General features: G+C 44.1%; 1 protein-coding gene across 1 annotated transcript in view; it reads right to left on the bottom strand.

The window, feature by feature from the left end:
* sema6bb (sema domain, transmembrane domain (TM), and cytoplasmic domain, (semaphorin) 6Bb) overlaps positions 1-15796 on the bottom strand; it is a 117919-nt gene that overhangs the window by 40061 nt on the left and 62062 nt on the right. The window contains exons 4-9 of the mRNA XM_070960315.1: positions 13560-13620; positions 13349-13411; positions 4020-4118; positions 2550-2640; positions 1372-1491; positions 601-689 (exon numbers count right to left, since the gene is read on the bottom strand). Of these exons, the coding sequence (XP_070816416.1) occupies positions 601-689; positions 1372-1491; positions 2550-2640; positions 4020-4118; positions 13349-13411; positions 13560-13620 (523 nt within the window). The remainder of the gene's footprint in view (positions 1-600; positions 690-1371; positions 1492-2549; positions 2641-4019; positions 4119-13348; positions 13412-13559; positions 13621-15796) is intronic.

Here is a 15796-nt window from a genome sequence, read left to right as displayed (position 1 = left end):
GGTAAATTTAATATCAATTATTCATGAAAATGTCAGTGCATCTCCAAATTGCTTCTTTGAACACCCTCATCCACGCAACGGTGATGCTGTTTAAGTATCCACTTACTCTGCTCTCTGTAAACATGTCAAAGCCTGAGACCTTGTGTAAGCACTGCTTCCCAAAATGTGAATAGCTAATTTATCAGAGAAACAGGTTTCCTGATGCTGACATATTTTCATAAAGATGTATCCCCAGTTCTGGGAATGGCGGGAAATATAGAGAGCTGCTTTAAAAAAAAAAGAAGCTTTTCTCAGGTTAATACAGACATGAGTTGTTTGCTCAGACTGTTATTTGTTGGATTAGATATGCAGGCAAATAAACATGAGGACGAAAGGTCAGTGTAGCTGTGGGAAAAGACTTGATATTGACATCCAAATAATAGCAGCAGAGAGATTTTTTTCTGGCATCTCCTTTCATGGCGTTGCATTTAAACGACACATTCACATATTCCTCCACAGTCCTTTTAAAAGATGCTCTGAATGGACCGGCTGCTCCTCTGTGTGAATGCTGCGAGTTCAGAGGCGCGGGAGGATGTGTTTTCATCAGAGCCACATCCATACCTTCTCCAGGTAATTGAACTCCATGGCTATCTCTCTGAAGAAGAAGTAGATGTGAGGTCCCCACTCAACGGCGCTGACAAAATATGGCTCTGTATCGAGACAGAGAGAAAAAAGGGGAAAGTGTATTGGAGAGGTGTGTGGAGAGAGAGGGTTTAATGAAATATAGATGGACTGTGAGAAAGCATACGGCAAACAGTGTCTCCATTTGCAAATGCATCATTCACTCCCACGACACCGAGGTAACATGAGGGCAGTGAGAAAGAGGCGCAGGCCATGCTTAATTTCATTACATGGTGAAAGGGGATTTCACACCAAACAATAAGCGCATTATGACTCCCTGATGTTTCTGACAACTCGGTTTCACGCGAGGCATTTTGGCATGATCACACCCGGGACTGGCTGCAACCTATGTGTCTGATATTGTGTGTTTCTTACTGTCCCATTGTCAGGTTTGACTGTGATGGAGATGGTCCGAACTCTGTCGGGAAGCAGTGGGTTTGACAGCCTCGTGTCCAGTGACCTGAAGACGGAGCTGTCAGGCTGCTGACTCAGCCCTCTGCTACTGACACACGCATCGATCCTGCGTGCTGCTAAGTGATGCGGACACACACTCAAAACATCAGACGAAGACATCGACAGCAGACAGGATGCTGACGAGAAGACGCACTTGAGAGAGCTGCGCCCGTGCAATGCTAAAGCACAAACACGCGCACCTGAGGAGGCAGACAGAAGCACACACACACACACACTCGCACACATGTCTGTAGGCACCTCTGAACCACTTGGAGTCGTGCTTGACGGTGCGCAGAGCGGGACTGTCCCCAAGGCTACGGTAGATCACCGCATCAATGGCCAGGAAGTCTGTCACTGTGGCTGTAAACAGATTCCCCTCTGAAACACACACATTACAGAGAAATTAGTAAACTGGAAAACAGTACACTGCAAAAAAACAGCTTTCAAAAACCAAAAAAAAGCTGCAAATTGGGGGAAATATTACTTAAAATAAGCAAAATGATCTGTAGACAGAACAGGAAAATTACGCTGACCAGGATTTTCTCAAAGAACGGACAGTTATCTTAAAAGTAGTGCAACTGGATTAAAAACAAGTACAAAAGTATAAAAAAAAAATCTGACGTCGACACAGCAGTTTGGTACAAGTCAAACAGCTTCATAATTCTGGAAAGTTTCTCAGAATCAGGAAAAAAATCTCAGAAAGAAGTTGAAATATCTTACAAAGAAAATGAAGGACAAATAGCTTGAGACGAGTGCAATGCTCCAACATAAACACTTCGCTTTTTGCAGTGGAGAATAACTGCACGTGAAACACTGCAAAAAATGACTTAGAATACGCAAAATTATATGCCAGCAGAAGAAGTTCTGACAGTGTTGTACTTGTCAGTGTCGATCAAACAGTTTTATATTTCTGGAAATTCTACTTTCAAGCATTAAGTTACAATAACATCTAAGTAGTAAGTTAAAAAAATCTTATCAAGATAATTATGTACAAAAAAGCTTCAGACAGGCACTCTAAGATAAAAACTGCCTACTAAGAAAAAGCTCATGCTGTCTTCATTTCGCTCTTTCAATGTAAAGCTGGAGTGACTGTTTGCCACCTCCATCATGAACGACTGACCGCTCAGCAACGTAACTGCAGTAACATAACTGCATATTTGCAGCACTCTCATGCAAAAAACAGCATTTTTTCAAACTTCTAGCTAATATCAGATAATGGGCTGATGGCTGAGAGGTAATGGCTCCCCACAGTTTCAGCCACAGAACGCTGCTGATTTGATCATAGTTAAATATGATGAAGCAAACAGAGGAGATGAGTAAAACAGGGAAACTGTTGTGGAGTTTGCAGTATGTGGTGTTTTCATGTGTCAAACATGTCTGTCACGGCGCTGTGTGATGCACGACAGGAAGTAAAGCGAAAGCAAAAGGTGTCTTACCTGCAAACAGAGCTACATTGGCGTGTTTGGGGTCATACGGGCACCTCGCCATACCGCTGACGGTGTCTCCTACCATCTCTAGAGTGTCTCCCTGTTACACCACGCAAATGCACAAACACACACATCCATCAATCAGCAAATGTATCTACAGCAACAAAGAAGAATGGCAATTAGGGAGTGTTACACTAAGTGCAAGCTAATGATTCACTGGTGGCAATTAGGCGCAGCAACAACAAGAGAATTACATTCTCATAAATTAAACAGATAAACACACACACACACACACGCGCGCACACACACACACAGGGGTCGCAAGTGTACATGTATGCACAGCAAAAACCTGCTCTGTTCCATGCACACACACAGGCAAACACATAGGGCGCACTGCAAAAGCAAACTATCCTACAGCAGAGTCTAATTCTCATCCACGGCTGAAATTTGTGGGTGTCATTTCATTAAAAAAAAAAAAGAAGCTATAAATAAAACAGTAGCTAGCATCGCTAACTAGTCCCCAGAGAAACAGGCTGCCTATCAGGATGAGACAGGTGTGTTATACCGTTGTAGAATGTCATTAGTGGCTGACAGATAATGGGCCAGGTACGTCTCAGACTTCCACTGTTGCGGTATGTTTGAAATGTGAGAGACTGAAAATAACACTTATCTGAAAAAGCCTTTGATAGCGAAAGGATTTTTTTTTCCTCTCGCTCTCTCCAACTCAACTGCCTTCATCCCTCATTTAATATTCCTGCAGAATGATGTGAAATCAGCCGAGCCGAAGATTAATATTCATGTGTAGGTTTTCTTCCACAAGTTTGAAATCGTTGCTGTAATTGAGCGGGACAGCGATTGGTTGGGAAGTGGAGCACGCTGGGCCGCGCGGCGGAGGATTCAAAGCTGCACACTCTGACAAACATATTTTGGAAAAGAGTGGAAGGAAATATTCAGAGTACACTGTGTCTAATTGTTTGAATCAGGGTGGATAACACTTACACTTGAACCCGTCTGCCTCCAACTGGGGAGTTTGCTTTCTAAAACACCAGCAAAAGAAATCCAACCAGGAAAACAAGTCGCCGTTTCCTCTCTGAACACCCTCCTCTTCCTCTTCTCCCCTCTTTGTATTCTTCTTGATTATCCGTCTCTGACTCTCAACGATAACAAGCTCAGCAGAGCACAAGACCACTGAGAAATAACAACTGTTGCATCTCAGGAAAACAAGGCGCTGGAGCTGCCAGACAACAAAGATAAATAAGTCTGGGGAGGAAGTCAACACGGCCTCGAGTGCTGAACCAACAACTCTAATCAAGCTGTAAATGTTCACCTGAGCAGCTGCACTAAAGCGAGGCTTCTGCTTAGGAAAGGCAGTTATCAATTAAGTGAAACCAATCAGCATGACTTCATATTGACACCATCACAGGCTTGGGATGGGTACAGCTGTGCTAGTAGCTGCGAGCTTGTTCAGTCTTTACTCACAGTGTAGTTGGCACATAGAGGGTTGAAGGCGTTGGTCCCACACACAAACAGGCCTCCTTGTCTGCTGAGCAGCACTTTCATGAAATTTCGGCATTCATCCTGAAGGAAGAGAGAGAAATTGAGAGAGGAAGAACTTGATGTGCAGGAGGGGTGAAACTGAAGGGAAGAAAGAGAATATGATGAAGCGAACGGGGGGAAAAACTGGGCTTATTTTTCAGACTGATTATCCAAACCGCTCTGTGAAATGAAGCTTTTCAGTTGCCTGATGTGTGGAATTATCACACCATTAATGCTGTCAATCATATTGATACAGTCTGAACGTAGCCTGCAGAGACTTTAAGTGTCTACCCTCTTCACACATGCAAGCACACACACACATACACACACACACTCACAGAGCTGCCGTTGACTGACAGCCGGTAATCCAAACCAGTTTCAGGATTTTAAAACAAGAAACAGATTTAAGGCTAATTTCTCCACTGCGAGGCGTCAGACTACGTGAAGCCTGCTTAATGACTAAATAAACCCGAGCCACAGTCTCATTCTTCTATGCTTATTCTTTGAAATGAGAAGTCGTGTAAGCGCCACATGACTTAATAGCTGCTTTTGCCCCACAGTGCCAAAAAGTAATAAATGTTGGTGCAGTGAAACTGAGAAAAATGACTTTCAAGTTAATCTGCTGCCTCCACAAAAGTGCAGCCTGTAAGTGTGTTTATGGTAGAAATGACTAAACACATGTAGCCTCTGATGAACGCTTCACACTGCTGTGAGGATCACACAGTGCTGCACTGGATCCATTACTTTCACCTGTTTCAACCATTTAGCCAATACATTTAGTCATCTCTTTTAACTGCATTTTCTTTCTATTTTTAGTCATTTATACATTACTTCTAGGTAAGTATTTGACCTTTTATCCAAGACTTCTAACTTTCAACTATTAGTTAACCATTCTAGCTAACCATTTCAACCTTTTATCATTTGCTTTTAACCAGGCCAAGTTAGTGTTTATCTATTACTTCTGGCTATTTATCTATTGTTTTCAACTGTTTCAATTCGGCCACTTTAACAAACTACTTAACTATTTATCCAACACTTCTAGCTACCATGTGATAACTATTATGCTAACCATTTCAGCTGTTTACCGGTTACTTTGCATGTTAACAATTTATCCATTGGGTAACTGTTTACGCTTGCTCATTTTCATGTGTAAATAAATACATCTGATTGAGACAGAGATGCAAAGTAAGAAAAAAAACAAAACAAAATGGCAAACACATTTCTTGTATTATTTTATCAAAATCTAATCATGTTTGCTTCCTGCAAAACAAAACATGATGTGAGCTTGCTTAAGCTTTGATCCCCATGTTGGGAACCACCGTCTCAAGGGCTTTATGACCTAAAAGTAACATGATAATAAACAAACGAAGACAACGCGAAAGTGAACCTGCATGTGCTGGAATTTACATTTTTCTCTGGGTCTTAAACCTAAATTCCAGTTAAGTCCTTTGACTTTCGGATCCAGAAAGTGTGTGTGCATAGTGAGGGGTGATGTACAGTAGATCACTGGTGAGCAGCCGCCAGCACCCCCCTCCCCAAAGTGTTCCAGTCAGGATGGCACCAGGCACACAGACACACAGACACACAGACACACACACACACACACACACACACACACACACACACACACACACACACACACACACACACACACACACACACACACACACACACACATACCAGATGGGGTCTACTTCAAGATCACCACCCGCATTGATGTCATCAGAGAGAGAAGTATAGCTGGAGCAGAAGCGGTGGTGGTGATAGCGGGTATGTCAAATGACCGTGTGTGCGTGTACAGTATGTGTGTGCGTGGAGGACATCAGAGGGAAAGCAGTGATATGAGAGGGGGTGAGTGTTATTCCAGATGCTCCACCCTTCTGCCCCTCCACCTTCCCACTTCACTCCCTGCAGGGTTCTCGTTTTTCACCGGTGAAAAAACAGGAAAGAAGGAAGTGTTTTCATGTGCGAGCGTAATGAGTGTGTGTGTGTGTGTGTGTGTGTGTGTGTGTGTGTGTGTGTGTGTGTGTGTGTGTGTGTGTGTGTGTGTGTGTGTGTGTGTGTGTGTGTGTGTGTGTGTGTGTGTTGGGGTGGAGGGGGTGTGTCAAGTGTGAGGTGTAAATTTCTAATGGCGCAGCACTGTGTGACAAATTGAGGCGCGGCAGTGGCAGTATTTGTGTGTTTGTCACTCCCCCACATACAGCATGTGTTCATGTGTGCCTGGTGCATATATCTGTGTGTGTGTGTGCGCATACTATATCTGCGTGTGTATCTGTGTGTCGTAGCACAGATGCATGCTCGTGTGAGAATCATTTGCATGCTGTTTGTCGGTGGGGTTGCAGTCTGTCAGCTTGGTCAGAGCTGTAATCACAAAGCCAGATGAAGCACTCTTAATAACAACCCAGTCCCACTGCCAGCGTCTCAGAGAGGGGAGTAAATACTTAGAAGAGCCAAACCACTGCACAAATGTGCACATTTGGCAGCGCCTGTACACATAAAATGAAACATTTCATGAGTACAGGATAAAAACAAGGGTTGGATCCTTCACAGCATTTCAACCATTGAGTTTTGATTGCCATTTTGCACTTAACAGACATCATCAAAATTCATCCCCTGCTGCATACATGCTTTTCATGAACCCTTATTCAACTATTCCAGGGAGCAATTTGGCACTTCCAGGTATGGGTCTTTCTTTATTGAAAGCCCAATTCAGTCAGCGGGATTAGGGTTTTACTATGGTTTCCACATTAAAAATTAAACCAATTACAAAGGATCAAGCAGTGAATCAATGAATTAAACAATTATATATAAATCCAAATGCTGTACGTCCTGGTGCCTCCTTCTTCTCCCCGTTGCCTCCCCCCCTCTCTCTGCTCCCTCACTCCCTGGGCAGAATCCAGACAAAACGCCACCTGTGCTGGCTGGCAAGCCTCGCCGAGACCCAGACGACTGCAGCCCTCCTCCTCCTTTTTCTCCACCTCCTCCTCCTGCTCCTCTTACTGACAGCGGCAGAGCTGCCTGGGCTCTGAAAAATTAATCTGCAGCACAGATGAATTACACAGGAGCACGCGTCTGAGTGCAAATATGGACGTAGTTGTGAATGGAGGGGAGATTTAAAGAAGAAGGAGAGCAAATGCGGAAAGACGGGGTGCACCCTGCACACGTGTGTGTACGTGTGTCTGTGAGCAATTTCCATTTGTGAATCAGCATTTATATAAACTACACACTAAACAAGCAGCTGGTTTTTAATTAGGCTCTTGGCAGATGTTAGCAAGGCTAGTCCTTCTCTGCAGATGTTGATGGAGCAAGTGCATTCCTCACGCTCTTGGATTCTCGGCATACGCAGACCTTTGACACACCATATAAAAGCGAGTGATCACACACGCAGTCAGAAGATCGACAACAAGGTCTCTGTTGCTACAACACATCTGCTCAAAACAACCTGCCGTCAGACACCATTAAAGCTGAGGAGGCTCCACAGTCTGCATCTGCTTTCCATCTATTGTCCAGAGCTCAACCTTTACTTTGAGATGATAAACAACTTTTCCTTTGGCCTCAGCCTGGGCTCAGTGTTTGGTAAAATGATGAGGCTTTATCCAAAAACCGAAAACGAACATCGGTTTCACCTCCGGCTACAATCAGCCTTCCCAGTGTTGGGTCACACCAAAATACAAAACGGGTTCATATATCGTAAAATCCTCTGCTCGTTTTTCGTTTAGGATCAACCGCAACATTTTTCATGTGCTCATAAAAGTTATCACGATGACCTGCTTTAGTAATGTTCGCACAATAGGAGCCATCTATGGCAGTACATCAGGGGGTCGTATTTAGCAAGCTGCTCCTAAAAGTTTCCATTACATGCCTGGCTGGTCCCCTGATGTTAGCGACCAGGGAGAAGAGAGACTTACGCTGCCAAGAGTCACCATTGAGCCAGAACTCTCCCACACACACTCACACACGCACTGTATACACAATACATACACAAGGGTTTGGCGAGCCCTCGTCTCCACTCATTAACAACAGGCTTGCCATTTCCAGAAGAATCCCTGACGCACATTTTTGACTGAAAACAGTGATTCTCCATGACAGGAAGAAAGTGTGTGTGTGTGTGTGTGTGTGTGTGTGTGTGTGTGTGTGTGTGTGTGTGTGTGTGTGTGTGTCTGTGTGTGTGTCTGTGTGCGTGTGGGCGGAGGATAAATTAACAGCGGTACCAAATTAGCAGCAATGTGCTGTTCTGAGTGCTGCGGTCTTACTCAGCATGTTAAAGCTAATCCGCGTCCCTCAGCAACCCTTCCTCTCTGTTTGATGGTAATTCTGACTGAACACACCACAGGCCACAAACAAACATCACACGCCAGAGGGAGGGAGAGAGGGAGGGAAAGTGAGATGATAAAGATAAGAGGAAAAAATAAAGGGAGATAGTGAGAGAGTGAAGGAAAGAGGGGCAGATCAGAGAGCAAACCGGAGTTTTTCCAGACCAGTCAGCCATGTGGCAGCCTCAGCGGTGGAGCCGACCTGCAGCAAGACCTACAGATCGTGGGGTCAGCTGAGCTACACTCCCTGGTGGAAACATACACACACACATGCACACACACGCCATTTAATCCTTGACCACAACACTTAACCTGAATCACCTCTGGACAGCTCTCTGTCCGACTACCTGCTGTGAAAATAGTGGCAAATTGTCTCATTGTGATTAATCCATGTGGTATTGTTGGTTTGCCAGGAGGAAAACTGAAAGCCAAAATCAGAGCCCAGGAGGTGATTAAAGGTAAAGAAATGCAGCAAGCATCTGGAAAGTTGATTGTCTTCTTCGTCATTACATTGTTTGATTGGAACTAAGCACGCAGGGCCTCCTTTCCTCCACTTTTGAGGTTTTTTGGGAGCGCAATGGGCTGCTGTGACACGAAAAAAGTGAACTTGAATGCATCTAGTCCCAGAAAAAAGAACATTTACAGCAGCAAAGACTTGTGGTAACCTGAGAGGTAGAGAAACAAGATGGGTTCTACATATGATGCATTGGTGAGATTTAAAAAGAGAGGCCACAACTGAAAGTGACTCCACATGTGGTTTTTCAAACTGATTAATTTAAGAGCCAAAAAAAAAAAGGCTGTGAAACTGAATCTTCCGCCTGTCCAACCCCGAAAAGGCATTTGGGTCAGACGATTGAAAACCCAAAGCTCCTTAGAGAGCACGATCAACGCAATATTGATCAAACAATCTCGCTAAGTGCTGCTTATAACGATGGCCAGCCGCTCTTTCAAAGCGCTCTATACGGAATTGCCTTTGTTTGCATGTACATGCCACGTCGCCACAGCTTGACGTGTTGGCACGGAGCCACCTTTGGGGAACGTCTCACCCTCTATCTCTTTGGCTCTTTCGCTTTCATAAGAAGAGAAAGGTAAGGAGTGAAACAAGGGGAGGGAATGACAGACAGAGACATGAAAAGGGCAAACGCAGGAGAGATAAAGAGACCGCGGAAAGCAAAGGACAAAGGAAAATATGACGGGAGTATGCAGAGTGAGTGGCGGCGAGGGCGACTGTTGCATTCATCAACAATCGTCTGGTCAACGCGGGAGAAGAGAACAGGCGAAAGAATTAGGATATTGAATTTTCAGCCTAATTAGGGAGAATACTATGTCCTTTGTGATCAACCAAGCAGAAACATTTAATTACAAAACCAATTACGAGGTGGTGAATGTGTCACATCTGACACAACCAACCCCCAAGCAGAACAGGATATTTTCAGGAGGTGAAGTGGAGGAGAGAAAGAAGGGTGGGGACAGAGGCTGACGGAGGCAAACAGACAATGACTGCTTGACAAATGCGCTTGTCGCCATTTAAGATGTTGCATTTCAGCATTAAAGCGTCTAAATAACGTCTCGACCTGTGTCATTCACATTGTTCAAACACAGAAAAATCTTTATTGTGCGTTTCATTTGATCGCCTGTCAGCGGGGTCTTATCGCCTTTACAGGAAAACACCAGATGAGTGACGAGGTCGGTATCGCTCACTCACTATTATTCATTTTCATCTGAAATACCACGCTACTTCACGACGTCACCAAACTACATCTCTGTTTTGACTGAGAGGCTTTTCGGGTCAGAAGTGACACACTATGCATCTAATTGTGTCCATGTATGTGTGGGAGAGACGCAAGCAAAGAGGGAACGGATAAAGACGAGAAAAGAAGCCATGAATATGTATGAACATACAGTGTGATTTACATGAGGGCTGGTAATCCCTCCGACATGTATGTAAGAACCTCCATGTTGTGTGAATCAGTACAGAAAAAGATGGTTCTTTGGTTAAATATTCAGTCAGCTCAACCTCAACACGATGAGCAAAACAGCAACAGGAGGTAACACAGCTGGCACCCCAGCAATCGAATACATTTCAATACAAAAGCCCTGCAGTGAACACTGGAGCGAGACGGTACATCTCTGTGTTACCGATACTGTGATGTGAAATTCACATCGTAACATCAAAATGTCTCTTACCTCATGTCTTTTCATAGGCTAAATATTTCTGACAATCCCAAATCCCAAATATTACATATAATAACATCAAATAGAGAACGTCCTGAATCAGAATCAGAATCAGAATCAGAAAAAGTTTTATTGCCAGCTACGATTTTACACATACGAGGAATTTGCTTTGGTGAGGTTGGTGCATGACACATCTATTGACACATCCGTACTTCGACATGTAGGTTCATGTGTGGTTCGTGGTGGTTCCTAAGGTGTCATAGCTCAAGAAAATAATCTATCCCCTCTGTGTGGTTACCACGTTCACATTAAATCACAATTATTCTATAGATATCAAGGTATATATATATAATCATAATACTAGAGTTTCACAGCGTCGCCCAGTGCTAATTCAAATGTGCTTATTTTCCCTTTACATGGTCTCAACTGAACATCCTTGGAAGGTGCGACACTGCTGTGGGACTATTTTTATGAAGCTGTTTATGAAGGTGCTTTTGAAGATGACTAATGCTATAATAATGTTTTTATTAGCGGCTTTTCCCTTTTCTTTTGTATCGTGCACACGCATGAGGATGACATACTCCGGCCAGTGGTTTCACACCAAGAAAAATAACAGTGCACCAGCAACATGCAGGGGAGAAGACAGCAAGGCAGCCAGCACGAATGTAAACAAGGCAGGTTTCAATTTATTCAGAACAAATGTATGAAGACAAATGAGGAGGCAGAGGCATTTAACTCGATGTCTTTTGGTGAGAAACTCTGAATGCAAACTTTGTACCTTTAAAATGTTGATTTTTTTTTTGAGTGTTAAAAAATGACTGTTGTTATTTTTGAGGCTGCAGTTTGTGTAATTGTTGTTGTTGTTGTTGTTGATGATGTTGTTGTTGCTGTTGTGCAGAACTACAAGTTGCAACTTTTTCATTCTTTGTCAGCAGCTGTTATTTGGAACAAAAAAAATTCGTTCTTAGTCACATTTTAGCAAAAAGCATTCCATATAGTGACTTAAAAACACGTATTGGCTCGTAAAAATCCATATCAGTTTTAGCCCTCTGTGTGTGTGTGTGTGTGTGTGTGTGTACCTATGCAAATGCAGACACAAGCACATCCATTCATATGCGTCTGAGCCCAGAGAGCTGACTGAGAGGACCTGGCAGTGTTCTTATCTTCCTCACATTGCCGTGTGACTCACAGCCTCACCAGGCAGCACAGTCATTAGGGGCAGAAGACCTTTCATATCTCAGTCAGCCCCACAGCTCTCCTCAGGGCCAGCCAACAGGGACCCACACACTCTCCTCTCCTCTCTCACCTCTCTCCCTCCCTCTCCCCCTCCTCTCAGCCCAGCTTTTTGTCACTGTCCCTCTATCCTCCATTGTGTTTCTGTCTGGCACTGTCTCACACAGATTTAATGTCAGGTGTTCTCTCGCTGTGTTAAATAAGTCATTTTTTTCTCTGCCTGGAGGGGACAGAGCCCATGTTTCCGCCGCCAACCACAACCACCACCGCCACACACACCCACACACACACATAGACACTGAATACGGGCTGTTTATGTGTGGCAGGCAGCAGCTCGGGATGTGTGTGTTGGAGATATAAGAGGTATTCAGGCGTGGGCTGCTGGTGGCTGCTGGGACGTTTCACCCCATCTCTTCCTGACCGCCTCTGTTTCCCAACACCCACCTGCATTTTCTGAGGCCACAAACCGCATTCCTAACTCATGATGGTGGAACAAGTAGGAGTGGCTCTGGTCTCCTTATCAAAGTCTTTGTGTGAGGGGTTAGATGAGCAGGGACAATGACAAAATACGCATTCAAACACTCTCCTCTTATTGAGGCTGTGCCAGCAGGCATGACAGTCAGATAACTGGCGCAGTGACACCATAGCTGCACACAGACAGGTAAAACATGTGCCATATTAATGTGGGCAAGACAGATGGCCCAGAGACAAAAGCTCTGTCATCCATCCACATTTGCTCTGTAATTCTACAGTCTATAATCTTTGCATGTAATCTCCAATTGTTTGGGGGTTTTACTCAGTATTTATGCTCCTGCGCATCCAAAACTTGTTGTGTTTCAGGCTGCAGAATGAGTGTGGACTACTCCAAGAAACAAGTCAGAAAAAGCTTCCAGGGAAAGAAAGCGAAGAGAACGTAAACTAAAAGCAAATAAAAATCAATAAATGGGGAGAGATTTTGTGCTATAAATGGCATTTTAAAGTCTGTTTATCTGCCAGATTTTGTAGATTTATTTGATCTGATGCTGGCGTGATGGTTTACCAGTATTTACAATGGCGCTCTTTAAAGCACCGATAAATCAGAAAATTAGCAAAAGTGACAAACTCAAAGACAATTATCACTTCAATCTACACATCTATGGGGCATTTTAGCATCTTTCAAATCAATGTTTTAGTTGTACAGCCTGCAGCTTAATGTTTTGATTAGGTCTCAGCGCTCTCAACAGCATGCAGCTGTTCTCAGCACAAAACCTCTGATGTGAGTCGCATTCAGCAGGTGAATGGACACATGACTCCAAATGATTGCTAATGCTGCTCCTTGTCTACTGGATGTATAAATAAGCAGAGGATTGCTACTATTTCTGCCATATTATCTTCATAAGGTGAATTTTGTCAAAGCTCGTCAATGTTGTGTTTACAGGTTGTTGAACGGACCCCATGTGGCCAAAAGAATGAATTAACACAGGCTTAATGAGCTGTTTTCAAGCTATAATGAGAGAGCCAGAGAGAGTCTATAGAGAAAGTGTGGAGAGAGAAACAAACACATTGTCTCACCTCATGCTTGCCCTTCATCCTGCAGATCCTGATGTCATTCTTGTTCGACTCCCATGTTCTTTTCTGCACATTAAAAGTAGACGCACACTGCTGGTTAGCCACATTTGCATTTCTCTGTAGTAGCAAATTATATTTTCCAGCCTAGAATGACACATAATATATCCACTTAAAGGCTGCAAATGCTATCAGTGTCTGTCCAGAAGGTGCTCACCTTGCTGTAGAACATCTCGTCTCCTGCAACAATGTCCAACTCCACACGGAAAAGGTCATCCCTGGAGAGAGAGAGCAAGAGAGAGAGAGAGAGAATGAGAGTGGCAGTCTGCCAACACAGCACTATCCAAAGCTTAAGGTAAGGCAGGATACTGCACCAAGTAAACCATGAGTACCAGCTCCACAGCAGAAGCACAGCATAGATATTATTGCTAGCTCAGGACAGTGCAGGTCGATGCTGATTTTCTTTTGGATGAAATCCAGGCCACACACTTGGCATATGAATATTTCTGCTGTATATTGTATCTATATGGTTTTAATATTAAATAATTCTGTGCGTCGAGCTATGTAATGCATACATATTAGAGACATCTATTTGTTTAAAGTTGATCAGACCCTCAGAGAGAACGGAACAGCTTTACAATGTCTTCCATTTCTCCCAATACATATAAGAAATGGTACCCGACTGCATAATGATGTCTCATATTTCCCCTTCGCCTTTTTGCATCTGCTCATTAAACTTGACTTGCTGCATTGAATTTGCTCTTTGGCCCCAAATTCAGCTTATCAGTCTTATTCAAAAGCCTGAAATTGAATTAATGGATGATTTAATCAAGCTGTTACACTGAGGCTTGCACACCCCCACATGCTGCCTACACGTGGTCCATGCATGTATTCATGATATTTCACTGCTTTCTCGCACTCTTAATCCGCTGATAATTCTGCAGTAACCTTGGATGTTCCTGTGAAAATGCCAGCTAAATGAGAGCTGGGCTCGACAGCTAAAAGCTGACGTTTGCTTATTGATCAAGGCCTTGGTATCTGCTGGGATGGATCTGAAGCTCGAGCTTCGTCTAGCAAAGGGCCAGGCTCTGAATGGGCTAATCTGTAAATCTGCCATAGCCGTGTTATTGCAGCAGTATCGATCCCACTTCTGATCCAGCTCTGCCTCCCATCTGTGCTGCATGTTCTCTTGGTTTCACCTTTGTCTTTGGCAGAGGGAGGGGTCATCCTGAGGGGCTCTATGTACAAGCGTTTGCTCATGTGAGCCTTCATCCCACCTGAGTGTGTGTGTGTGTTTGCACCTGTTTTTTTTTCTGAAAGAGAGAGCTGTGAGAATGTGTGGAGGATGAGAGCACAGGTAGGCCATCGGGTTACTCCACTTCTGAATAATTCATCCTCACTTCCCGCCGGTGCGTTAGAAGATTCCTGCTCTTGCTCAACCCTCGCATCATAGGACAACGACTAAATGGCGGAGAAGTGCGAAATCACCAAACACTTGCTTGGTGTGTCCCTGCTTAACAGGTCAGGGTTTAAGCATTCTCCAAACAGAGGAGTGGGCCAGAGTGTGAGGCGTAATCTCATCCAGCCTGCTTCAGTGTTGTCTCAGCATTAACATAATGAATATAGCACCAGGCCTCCTAGTCAGAGTGGCTGGCAGCCAGCACTGTTGCCTCTGATAGTGCAGAGGAGGGGGAATTATTTATGCTACTGCTTCTCCTCCTCCCTCCATGTCTTCTCTTGCCTTCCAGGTTGTTTGAATGATGCAAAGCCTGTGGCCTTTGTGTTTTTGTTTATCTGTATGTGTACTTCATTTAGTAGAAGGTTACGATTCAGAGTAGGGACTAATGTGAACAGTGTAAAGATGTCATTATTCTTTATGTTGCTGGATGTGCGCACATCCTTGAACAGCCTCGAATCAATATAGTAGGTCATAACTTACAAAGACGCCTCAACTCAAAAAATCCAGCCCTAAAACCTACATGTGCGCGTGCCTGAGCAGTGATTTCATGGACGCCTCTGACCCTTTTCGACCTGGCTAACACAAAGTCAACAAAGAATCAACAGAAACTGTCAACATTTCCTAAATTTCTGGCTTGACCAGCTCATGAACTTTCTCCCTTTGGCCCGCCAAACACCAGCAGACTCAAGGTCAAGACATCTTAAGCCACCCAGTGTCCTGTTTTTCATTTTAGTTTCCCTAGTCTTCTTCTTGCTAGCAGCCGTGTTGTGGTTTAGTGCGAGTAAAGCTGAGCCTCTCTGAGCCTGCAAATAGAGTGTGCAGGAAAAGCTGCTCCACTGGATGAAACTGGGGAGGGAAGATTTGAGCTGACCAACTAGTTACCCTGAGACTTGTGCTGACTGAGGCAGACGGAGTACACTGTGGCATGTCTGTGTGTGAGTTTGCATTTAGCTGGGTGTCTGCAAATATGTGCCTGAGTGAGCGGCCGTGTCCCA

Source organism: Chaetodon trifascialis, chromosome 4 (genome assembly GCF_039877785.1).
Source record: "Chaetodon trifascialis isolate fChaTrf1 chromosome 4, fChaTrf1.hap1, whole genome shotgun sequence".
NCBI lineage: Eukaryota > Metazoa > Chordata > Actinopteri > Chaetodontiformes > Chaetodontidae > Chaetodon > Chaetodon trifascialis.
The sequence above is the reverse complement of the archived record's forward strand: the minus strand, read 5'-3'. Positions and strand labels throughout refer to the sequence as shown.